This window comes from Pecten maximus, chromosome 3, assembly GCF_902652985.1.
Source record: "Pecten maximus chromosome 3, xPecMax1.1, whole genome shotgun sequence".
NCBI classification, from domain to species: Eukaryota; Metazoa; Mollusca; class Bivalvia; order Pectinida; family Pectinidae; genus Pecten; species Pecten maximus.
This window is the reverse complement of record NC_047017.1, coordinates 14910172-14923206: the sequence shown is the minus strand read 5'-3', so window position 1 is coordinate 14923206 and position 13035 is coordinate 14910172. Positions and strand designations below refer to the sequence as shown.

The window sequence follows — 13035 nt, the reverse complement described above, 5'->3', positions numbered from 1 at the left end:
GTTTCCTTTGGATTACAACAAAGACAATGATACAAAAATATATAAATAAAAAGGGCTGTACCAGCATTTGTAATCACTATATAGGCTTAATTGCAACTCAGTACTTTGTAGATGGGGACTGATACTCAAATTCAAAGTTTTAACATGACAGTATTTAGTTTACGAAAGTGAGTATTTGTGGACATGTTTCTGTCTTTCAAAATGTGAATTGGGAAAGTTTCTGCCAAAATAAGTCTCTGTTAATTGACACGAAGTATGGTGATGCTACGGTGATTGAAACGACGTTACCTACCGGCAACCAGGCCTTCGGTCTATATGGTCGTTATTGTGAATTTATTTCCTTGTGCTAATTATCTAAAGATCAGCTAATGTTTAAATGTAGATAACATTTCAATAAGTAATCTGTCAAATTTGATACTCCGTTGATAACATTGCCAGTGTTGTTTTCACTTTTTCTGTCCGAGATATACTGTCAAGTAGAGGTCGTTTATGCGCTTGACATCAAAGGCAGTATACGAAGCCATTTACAAGCGTTCAATCAACCATGACTGACCTGCTACAAAACCATCACCACGCGTCCTCAGCTTGATTAGTTTTAATTAATTGTTTATTTATCGGGGTATTGTCACCCATGCAGTCAGTGAAGTGTCAGAATTTCGTTACGGTCTGTGAGCAGGTCAGTTAACTGACCAATGCCCCACACATATGTCTTTCACCAGCCAGCAAGCGTTACCTGTCATAGGCCTTAGTGAATCTAACAAGATGAATAGGGGCTCCATACGGGGTTATCAAGACATATTCTCCAAAATCGGGAGAATACACTATGTTTTATCTATACGATCGGGAGACGGGGCAGGGAGTCTGGAATCGGGAAATTCCCGACTAAATCGGGAAAGTTGGCAAGTATGTGATATCCGTTATACATAAGTTATATGAATAGGAATAGATAGTAGTATATAGCCGATTGTTGAGCCTAAAAAACACAACAGTGTTGACATCTTGTGAGTGTACTACTATACAATATAGAGTAGAAGTCATTCACAACGAGGAAAAGCTGAAATCTATTAATCAGGAAACATCTACATAGGATTTGTCCTTACAACTTTCAGTTTGAAAGGTCACTTTAGTGCAACATGACCTCCAGCTCACCTTGACATGATGACCATTGACATATTTGGTGGAGTCCCGATATAGACGATACATGACAGCTCCATGAGGATCTAAGTTGTTCACAAGTGGATCAGCGTTCTACAAAATCAACAAATTATAGAATATACCAGATAAACATTTTATACCAGATAAACATTTTATACCAGATAAACAATTTATACTAGATAAACATCTTATACCAGATAAACAATTTATACCAGATAAACAATTTATACCAGATAAACATTTTATACCAGATAAACATTTTATACCAGATAAACAATTTATACCAGAAAAACATTTTATACCAGATAAACAATTTATACTAGATAAACATCTTATACCAGATAAACATCTTATACCAGATAAACAATTTATACCAGATAAACATTTTATACCAGATAAACATTTTATACCAGATAAACATTTTATACTAGATAAACATTTTATACCAGATAAACATGATAAACATTTTATACCAGATAAACATTTTATACTAGATAAACATTTTATACCAGATAAACATTTTATACCAGATAAACATTTTATACCAGATAAACATCTTATACCAGATACACATTTTATAAAATATTTATTCAGAATCTGAATTTACATACATTTTTAAGATTGTATAATGTTTCTTTTTATGTGGTAAATCTTTATATGAAATTATTATTTTACTACAGAGGTGTAGACTAAATTTGGTGGACAAAGGTTAAAATTTGAAATGTTCTAACTTTTATATGGGCTGTTAAATAATCATCTGGACAAGAAATTTATATTTCAAATGATAAACAAATGACCTTCAATCAAAATCAATGACATTTTCAATAACGCCACCGTCATACACAAGTTTGGGCTCATTCCTTTTGTTTACCAGTAAACCCTCCAGATAGAGAGACAAACAGACAGACGTCCTTGCTCTATCCCTTTATTTACCAGTAAACCCTCCAGTTAGAGACAAACAGACAGACGTCCTTGCTCTATCCCATGAACTACACTACTTGTTGCTGCTTCCCTTACGATATGATAGGTATTGCGATACTTGTGTATGCTTCCCTTACGATATGATAGGTATCGAGATACTTGTGTATGCTTCCCTTACGATATGATAGGTATTGCGATACTTGTGTCATGATACAATACGTATCAGGATACATTTATTTCGCAAAATGAAATAATCAATAAAATAACTTTAACACCAGTTGTTTCAGTTACATGGAACCCAAAATGTTTCCAAAATATGTGATTTAAATAAATTTCAATTCTAAACAGTAACTCCATGAAAGCACTTCCACCACCATGATGGTTTTGGGCTATACTAATTACAGCGCAGAAAACCGGAAACTGCCCGATCCAGAAGACAGTGGGCATACTGTGAGGTGAGAAAAAATACCTTGAACTGTTCAAAAATTTTTAAGATTCGAAACTGAGAATTGAAAAGGTTTGGTTTGGTTTGTTTAACGTCCTATTAACAGCCAGGGTCATTTAAGGACGTGCCAGGTTTTGGAGATGGAGGAAAGCCGGAGTACCCGGAGAAAAACCACCAGCCTACAGTCAGTACCTGGCAACTGCGCATGCCCCACGTAGGTTTCGAACTCGCAACCCAGAGGTGGAGGGCTAGTGATCAAGTGTCGGGATACCTTAACCACTCGGCCATAGAAAAGGACAGAATATTTGGCCCAAAAAGACCAAAGAAAGCCCACGCAATAACTAGAATCAAGGCCATCGCCAAATACTTACCATTCCACCTTCTGATGTAAATATTACAACCTCAAACAGGGGCGGACAAACTTTGGAGAAGAAATAATCGACACCCGGTCTCTTTTTAAATCGCCATCCAGTCTCATACTGAAATCAAATGAACATATTACAAATTAAAAAGAGACATCCTGATGTCTAAAGTCCAATTATTCTCATCAGAATTAATTAATATGTAACATTAATATTGCAGCAATTTAAATTTAATCAGGACTTTTTTTGGGCTTAATGACCCGGGTCTGTTGATGGGCCTCATTCTTAACTGTAGAAATTATTTCATATTCAAGCCAAATTCCCCAAACTTTCAGTTTACTTTAGTTAAGAAGCTTTGATAAAACAGGATCTGGTATATGCTTATAAAATAAGTATAGTTGGTGTAGATGTAAATAAGCTTTGTTCCAATAATCTCATTTTCCCTATCCAAGGGTTCGTTATACCATACCAGACACCAAATTCACAATAATCTGGTGGAAATTAGATCAGTTAATTCATATCTTATAAATCTACTGTAATCACTATGTGTAACATTCCATGTTTTCACAATTAAAGCATCCCCCTTAAGATAAATAGTTCTTCTTTTTATGATTTCATGGCAGATTTACTCCTAAATAATTTCTATTACCTAATGGTAAATTTAAATAAATTAAAATTGGAAAGTGTATCGAAAAAAGTATGTATCACAAATCAGGTATTAAAATATACCATTTTTTTTTTTATCTTACTCTAAATGTAAAACAAGAGATCCCAGAGGGATCTTGGCGCCCACCATTGAATGATCTTTATAGGTTCCATGTCAGATTGATCTTTTCTCTACTTTTCCCTTCCTCTTAGTCATACTTGCCAACTTTCCCGATTTAGTCGGGAATTTCCCGATTCCAGACTCCCTGCCCCGTCTCCCGATCGTATAGATAAAACATAGTGTATTCTCCCGATTTTGGAGAATATGTCTTGATAACCCCGTATGGAGCCCCTATTCATCTTGTTAGATTCACTTAGGCCTATGACAGGTAACGCTTGCTGGCTGGTGAAAGACATATGTGTGGGGCATTGGTCAGTTAACTGACCTGCTCACAGACCGTAACGAAATTCTGACACTTCACTGACCGCAAGGGTGACAATACCCCGATAAATAAACAATTAATTAAAACCAATTAAGCTGAGGACGCGTGGTGATGGTTTTGTAGCAGATCAGTCATGGTTGATTAAACGCTTGTAAATGGCTTCGTATACTGCCTTTGATGTCAAGCGCATAAACGACCTCTACTTGACAGTATATCTCGGACAGAAAAAATGAAAACAACACTGGCAATGTTATCAACGGAGTATCAAATTTGACAGATTACTTATTGAAATGTTAACTACATTTAAACATTGGCTGATCTTAAGATAATTAGCACAAGGAAATAAATTCACAATAACGACCATATAGACCGAAGGCCTGATTGCCGGTAGGTAACGTCGTTTCAATCACCGTATCAGCAGCATACTTAGTGTCAATAAGCAGAGACTTAACTGCTAGTACAGCCTTTTTTTTTTTTTTTTTTTTTGTATTACCGGGTATTGCCTTTGTTGTAATCCAAAGGAAACATTTGAAATTTCATTCAGATATTATATTGTACTCTAGATATTTATTGTGACATTTAAGGTATTTTCTTTTGAAGTTTACTGCTGGAGAGAAAGCTTGATAGAAAGTGATATCATTGTGATAATTTGCATTTAATTGACTGACATCTATCTAACAACATAATTTTCATAAAATATTTAAGTAAATACTTTTATTTAGAGTGGACAGTGAGTTAAATAATTTCCAGAAATAATTAAAAATGATGTAATTTTGTTGCTATTTTTTTGTAACTTGTTGCTTATATAATTATCTTTCCAAACTTGAATAAAAAAGATCATTGGCCAAGCTTGAAATAAATTTTTTCCCCCTTTTTTTCAGTGAGGGAAGGAAGCTTAAGTGCATGATCATGCAAGGAATTTATTTTCCAATAGCAAATTATCTCCCCTTAGTTTTTGTTTGTTAAATGTGTCGCGCGTGAAATGTGTTTTCTGGTCAAAAATGTCGCTCACGCACTTTCTCCCCCATGATAATTTTAAAAAGTTGGCAAGTATGCTTAGTCTTACTAATCTGTGTAAATTCAGAAACAGCCCTCTAGTACTTTTCAAACAAGGGGAACCTATATATAAGATTTAGCGATAATGGCTGCCTGTCGGCCATGTTGTTTTCCGATTGGTCTCAAAATGCAATATGCATAACTAGGCACCAAGGGGAACCTACATATGAAATTGGAGAAAGATCCCTTCAGTACTTTCTTAGAAATAGCGATAACAAGTTTCAATTGTCAAAATCTAAGATGGCTGCCTGTTGGCCATATTGTTTTCCAATTAGTCTCAAAATGCAATATGCATAACTAGGCACCGAGGGGAACCTACATATGAAATTTCAGAAAGATCCCTTCATTAGTTTCTGAGAAAGAGCGATAACAAACTTCAATTGTCAAAATCCAAGATGGCTGCCTGTCAGCCATGTTGTTTTCCGATTAGTCTCAAAATGCAATATGCATAACTAGGCACCAAGGGAAACCTACATATGAAATTTCAGAAAGATCCCTTCATTAGTTTCTGAGAAATAGCGATAACAAGTTTCAATTGTCAAAATCCAAGATGGCTACCTGTCGGCCATGTTGTTTTTCGATCGGTCTCAAAATGCAATATGCATAACAAGGCACCAAGAGGAACCTACATATGAAATTTGAGAAAGATCCCTTCAGTACTTTCTGAGAAATAGCGATAACAAACTTCAATTGTCAAAGTCCAAGATGGCTGCCTGTCGGCCATGTTGTTTTCCGATTGGTCTCAAAATGCAATATGCCTAACTAGGCACCAAGGGGAACCTATATATGAAATTTGAGAAAGATCCCTTCAGTACTTTCTGAGAAATAGCGATAACAAGTTTCAATTGTCAAAATCTAAGATGGCTGCCTGTTGGCCATATTGTTTTCCAATTAGTCTCAAAATGCAATATGCATAACTAGGCACCGAGGGGAACCTACATATGAAATTTCAGAAAGATCCCTTCATTAGTTTCTGAGAAAGAGCGATAACAAACTTCAATTGTCAAAATCCAAGATGGCTGCCTGTCAGCCATGTTGTTTTCCGATTAGTCTCAAAATGCAATATGCATAACTAGGCACCAAGGGAAACCTACATATGAAATTTCAGAAAGATCCCTTCATTAGTTTCTGAGAAATAGTGATAACAAGTTTCAATTGTCAAAATCCAAGATGGCTACCTGTCGGCCATGTTGTTTTTCGATCGGTCTCAAAATGCAATATGCATAACAAGGCACCAAGAGGAACCTACATATGAAATTTGAGAAAGATCCCTTCAGCACTTTCTGAGAAATAGCGATAACAAACTTCAATTGTCAAAGTCCAAGATGGCTGCCTGTCGGCCATGTTGTTTTCCGATTGGTCTCAAAATGCAATATGCCTAACTAGGCACCAAGGGGAACCTATATATGAAATTTGAGAAAGATCCCTTCAGTACTTTCTGAGAAATAGCGATAACAAGTTTCAATTGTCAAAATCTAAGATGGCTGCCTGTTGGCCATATTGTTTTCCAATTAGTCTCAAAATGCAATATGCATAACTAGGCACCGAGGGGAACCTACATATGAAATTTCAGAAAGATCCCTTCATTAGTTTCTGAGAAAGAGCGATAACAAACTTCAATTGTCAAAATCCAAGATGGCTGCCTGTCAGCCATGTTGTTTTCTGATTAGTCTCAAAATGCAATATGCATAACTAGGCACCAAGGGAAACCTACATATGAAATTTCAGAAAGATCCCTTCCTTAGTTTCTGAGAAATAGCGATAACAAGTTTCAATTGTCAAAATCCAAGATGGCTACCTGTCGGCCATGTTGTTTTTCGATCGGTCTCAAAATGCAATATGCATAACAAGGCACCAAGAGGAACCTACATATGAAATTTGAGAAAGATCCCTTCAGTACTTTCTGAGAAATAGCGATAACAAACTTCAATTGTCAAAGTCCAAGATGGCTGCCTGTCGGCCATGTTGTTTTCCGATTGGTCTCAAAATGCAATATGCCTAACTAGGCACCAAGGGGAACCTATATATGAAATTTGAGAAAGATCCCTTCAGTGCTTTCTGAGAAATAGCGATAACAAGAATTGTTTACGGACGGAGGGACGGACGGACCACGGACCACGGACACAGGGCGATTTGAATAGCCCACCATCTGATGATGGTGGGCTAAAAATACCAGAAGGGGTTTCTCAATGAATTACACGAGTGCATTCTTTGACAATTTCTTCTACGTGTATTATTTCATGATTTATGAGGTATTTAAGGAACAAGTGCAAAAGAAAATTTGAGAAATAACCATTCTTATAGTCGACCTATTAAAATTATAAAATTAAACCTCGGTGGAAATAACAAATTTTACAGTATCCTGTTTCTAGAACATGACACATGGTACTTACTGTCCATTCTGGATGTAGAAGGACGCCAGTAATTTCCATGACTAGTGTGTATGGGGGCTGGTAATATGGCGGCTGTAGAGGTTCAGGTAAAAGTTGTTCTCTGGATGGATTTATATATCGCTGGAATAAGAAAAACTCAGTTCATTACTTTGTCCTGAAATTATGGACAATGAAACAGTATTATTGCTTGCCGTCTCACCTAAATTAAAACAGTAATGGTCACAGAGAAGTATCATACATATTCACTTTGTCAATTTTCATCTTGGAATAAGTACACTTTTTCAAAATCCCACGCAAATTTGATTTACTTTACAAGTTATTGGAAAACCTCTGTACAGAATGGATAAAACATAATTTATGAAAGTGTTGATCATTCAATGGTAATAATCTGCTGATCTATAAAGTGCTGGTTTGATTTATCATAAAATAATAACTAAAATATTTTCAAGTCTGGTTAAATTCATAATTATATTCAAAATGATTCACTGTAAATGGCTTGATCAAACATTCGGGCCAAAAATCTCTTACCTGTATAGCTCTTGAAAAATTTCCATTCCATTCTGAAAGACAAAAATTTCTTATATATCTTGTAAAACAAATAACATTTAATGTACGTAGTAAAACCATTTTTTTTTATAATAAAATGTAATCTTTTTTCAAACAGAGCCAAAAAAATGAGAAGAAAACATGCCAGACTCCAAATTTACAGTTATATATTTTTGAAGTGGAAATTACAGTATTAAAGTTTGGAAAATTTCACTGTCTAGTAAAACCTTATCCATTATGCATTTTTAAATTTCCAAACCTTGTATTCACACTATTGTAACTTATTTTTTATTGAACAATTTTGATATTTTTCTATTTACAAATACATTTATCAAAGTATACAAAATTACATTCCTACATATATTGAAAATGTGACGAGAAAGTATTACAGAATAACCCCATAATGTTTCCCTATGGAACATTCTTAGTTCAGGAATTTCCTCACGGTAATTTTGATGAAACTTCAGGTTACTTTGTAAACAATGACCACACTATCGACTGTACCAGTGGATTTGTGGCCACTTTTACTATTAAAATACATGTACATGTATTACTAGGACTTTTGGAAGACCTCTGATGAATTTGATTTACTGGGTGTTTTCTAAATACATGCTGATGTATTTGATTCTTATCTTACACAGATCTTCTAAAATTGATACATCTAATTAGCATTTCTAGAAAAAATCTAATATGATCTAATACTCGGAAGCATAACCACTCTAGTACTTAAACTTGTCATAATTTCTATAAATGTCTCCGAGGTATTTCAAAGTTTGCAGATTTATACATATATGTAAAATTCAATTTAACTAATAAAGAATGTAATGCTTACTGCCTGTGAACTCATCGTCAATCTACAACAGAAGAAAGGAAACTATATATAGCCATCAATGAATAGATATCATATCATGAGGAACACATGCATTTTAATTGACACATTTGCTTTCTAGATTTTTAATGATCAATTGTGATTCATCAATAAAACTGTCTATTTCATGCATCCCAGTAAATCTATTGTCAGGGAATACTTTATGCGCAGCTTTTACTTACAACTGTAGAATTTACATGTAATTGTGAAAGCAGCTATATATTATCTTGTATCAGCTGTTACTAAAATATATGACAAATTGTACTTACTATTTCACCAGATTCAGTTCTCATAGGTTCACCTGTAACCAAATATAAACCAACTTTAGTAACCATAATTATAAGCTTAGATATCGCAGTGTTTCAGGGGAAAAAAAATCAACCTATGCTTCAATTTACCTTATAATTAGATGACCTAGATCTAGCGTTATTTACTTAAATACCGTATTTGACCTAATAAGGGCGCCTGCCCTAATAAGGGCGCCCCTACCTTTTTTCAAGGAAATAAATCTTTGACTGAGTGTCAAAATGGTGTTCAAAAGTAATAATTCATGTGAAATATTTTGCTACTTTATGTGTTCAATTTTCTTCAGCAAATTAAGTAACTGGAACACATGTTTTCGCCACATTTTGTGTATTCCTACAGGCTACAGATGACATGTCAGTGCAAAGAGCACCCAAAACTAAACACACATACAAATAATAACTTACCATCTTTATTTGAAGATAAAGTAAAGACTTCATTCTTGTTGATAAATAACTTTTGTTCAGAACAGAAAGCTAGTAAAAGACATTGTAAATCAATTATTAGGTCAAAGAAAACGATGTCTAATATGATCTGGGAAATCACCTGTTTCTATAAATAGAACACAAAAGAGTTCCATTTGAACATAAATGGTGGAACACACGTTCTCTGGTCTAAAGATTATATGATAATGAATAGATATCTTCATCTGGAATATTTTTATGACTGAATATTTTACCGTTTCCACAACCTTGGGTAGTCTGCTATAAGGTATAGCCTGTTTCATAAAACTTCAGAATAACTAATCTTAATAAGGGCGCCCCCACTGTCGATTACCCGCGCCCTGCGCCCTTATTAGGTCAAATACGGTATATTTATTTTACCATAAGTAAATCATTGGAAGTTATGCAAAATCTATTCCACTTCCCCAAATAGCGATTTAAAAGCATTAAATCTATTTCCCCTATTGAGCCCCGCCCCTCTGGCCCCTTGGAGGTCATGATCAGAGTCACCATTTATGCTAAATCTGTTCCTCTTCCCCCAAGGATGTTTCTGACTAAATTGGGTTAAAATACATAGAGGATATCAAACAGTGTCTTCAGTAATACCAAATATATTTCACGAGTGGGGCTAATATTTTGATATTTTTCACGAGTGCGCAGCACAAGTGAAAAATATCAAAATATTAGCCACACGAGTGAAATATATTTGGTTTTACTGAAGACACTGTTAGATATTCTGTTTATTACATTTTTTATCAACGAAAAACCTACCCCGTATGCTAACTAGGCCTATACAGCGATAATTTGTAAACAAGAAAAGTAGTTTCCCCTGTCCAGGTGCTGACATATATGTCGGGCTTTCTGATTGGTCAATTATTTTGGCATTTTCTAATCATTAATTTGATTGGTCAAATCAGCAAAAGTGATATTTTTCACTAGTGTATTCTTCACTAGTGAAAAATATCACTTTTACAGAATGAATAATTTTTGATATTTCACTGGTAAAAATATAATAAATTCATATCTTTATGACTGGTAGGGAATTACCTGTATTTACCCTATTTGACCCGCCCCTCTGGCCCCTTGGGGTTCAGAATCACCATTTATGCAAAATCTGTTCACCTTCCCCTAACAATATTTCTGACCAAATTTGGTTAAAATCTACTTGGTATGTTATGGCTAGTAGCAATTTAATGCAAATGTTGACGAATAAGGGACGCCGCGCCATATGGCATACCTTCGGTCCAGGTGAGCTAAAAATGGCTGTACTAGCAGTTATACCAGGGATGTATACATACAGTGCTTGGTATGTAGGGACTGATACTTAATTTTTAGTTTTAACATGACAGTATTTATTTGAAGAAAGTAGTATTGGTGGACATGTTTTTGTCTTTTAAAATGTGAAAGTTTCTGCCAAAATCAGTCACTGCTAATTAATAATTGACACTAGGTATGCTGATGATATGGTGATTGAAATGACATGCATGTTTACCTACCCGCAGCCAGGCCTTTCGGTCTAAATGATCGTTATTGTGAATTTATTTCCTTAAATGTTAATTATTTAAAGCCAATGTTTAAATGCAATAATTATATAATTAATCTGTCACATTAGATACTCGGTTGATAACATTGCCAGTGTTGTTTTCACTTTTTCTGACCGAGATATTCCGGTGTCTGTTAACTGTCTTTACTGTCAAGTAGAGGTCGTTTATGCACTTGACATCAAAGGCAGTATAGGAAGCCATATATGCAAGCCTTTAATCAACCATGATCAACCTGCAACGAAACCATCACCAAGCGTCCTCAGCTTAAATGGTTTTAATTTATTGTTTATTTATAGGGGTAGTGTCACTATTGCAGTCAGTGAAGTATGAGAATTTTGTTACGGGTTGTGAGCAGGTCAGTAACTGACCAGTGACCAATGCCCCACATAGAATGATCTATACTGAGAGGATCAAATGTTTTCTTGAAGAGATGCAAAACAACTAACTATATCTGGTTTAAACTTATGACTAACAAGCTAACGGTTAATAGATCTTACTGGAAATAACATACAGATAACATAGGCTATATACCCACCTTGCACATGCATAAGATATGCTAAACTGCCAACTGTTAGAGAGGTCGCAGTAACAGCAGCTATGCCCTTGAATGTTGAAGATTGATACCATTCTTTTTCTTTTTCTTCTTTCTTCTCTTCCTTCTGATCTGAACCTTCCTGTGCAGTATACGATTCGTGTAAAACAGAGTCAGATTTTTGCCGCACTGATGTACATTTAACATCTGATGCAATGTAATGTTCTGTCCTAGGATTAATGTTTCTTGTCCGCACACCGGTTGACATATTTTGGCATAACGGAGTGGATTGCATAACAGTCAAATTGCAGAAAGATAGTCCTATACATGGTTCCAATTTTGACACTGTAACGCATTGCTGTAATAGCTTTCTGACAGCAAATTTGGATTTCGAAATAGAACGCATGCCAGAACACATGAAGGCTGCCATCTTGTGTTTGTATAATAACTGACAAGGAAACCGGACCGGATATTTATACATCAAACCGAAAGTAGCATTCTACATATTATATATCGCGATGAGATAAAATTACAATAAAATGAAATAAGATAAATATATGAAAATAAAATATTCTGGTAGTATATTATGTATTACAAATATTTTTTTTATTCATTAACTTTGAAATAAAATGCCTTTTGCATTAATTATATCCATTATTACAGAGACCTATATACTATAAGCATCTTTAACACACTGTTCATTGACTCAGAATTGTTGTTCGTCCGTGATTTCTGTTTTTGAAATACAGAATACCTTGCTTGAGGGCTGCTCCTGTGGCTGTGAGGATGAGATGGTCTGATTTTATCTTGATTTTCAAAGTATTTAGATAATCCCTGATAATCCACCTGTACAAACCTGTACTGAATAGCTGAGGATTTAGGAAACTTGCAATGGGCGAAGTTGGAATACCATGAACAAAATAATTTGCAGACCATAACTTGCATGACGAAGACCAAAACAATTCGTCTACATGATTGTCAATGGTCCATGTGGTGCTGAGCACAAAGGCTGAATTTTAGTTGTGAGGTCCTTGTGAATTGGGTCATGATGGCCATTAGCCCGAGTTTCCTCTGGCCCTGACACCATGTCTGTTGTAGACATGGTGTCAGGGCCAGAGGAAACTCCGGCTAGATGGCCATTAACTGCTGGGTAAAATACATTGATGAAACACCGGAGAACACTACTGAAGGAAAAGATAGTCCACTGAGAAGGGTTTGCTCCAGACCTACATGTAGCATAGTCCAAACATCTATCCAAATAGCCAGGGGAATGAAAAACGGTGGCGTTTGCATTTGGCAGCGATGTGTAATGTTCCTTATTTTTCATCATCTCTACAATTCTGTTGTCAGCGAGTAGTCACCTACCATACAAACGGAAG

General features: G+C 35.3%; 1 protein-coding gene across 1 annotated transcript in view; it reads right to left on the bottom strand.

The window, feature by feature from the left end:
• Positions 1 to 12084, bottom strand: part of LOC117323320 (mitochondrial import inner membrane translocase subunit TIM50-like) — a 31857-nt gene extending 19773 nt beyond the window's left edge. Inside the window, exons 1-7 of the mRNA XM_033878460.1 lie at positions 11660 to 12084; positions 9104 to 9135; positions 8799 to 8820; positions 7949 to 7980; positions 7421 to 7540; positions 2893 to 3000; positions 1150 to 1248 (exon numbers count right to left, since the gene is read on the bottom strand). Of these exons, the coding sequence (XP_033734351.1) occupies positions 1150 to 1248; positions 2893 to 3000; positions 7421 to 7540; positions 7949 to 7980; positions 8799 to 8820; positions 9104 to 9135; positions 11660 to 12074 (828 nt within the window). The 5' untranslated portion in view covers positions 12075 to 12084. The remainder of the gene's footprint in view (positions 1 to 1149; positions 1249 to 2892; positions 3001 to 7420; positions 7541 to 7948; positions 7981 to 8798; positions 8821 to 9103; positions 9136 to 11659) is intronic.
• Between the last annotated feature and the right edge of the window lie 951 nt (positions 12085 to 13035).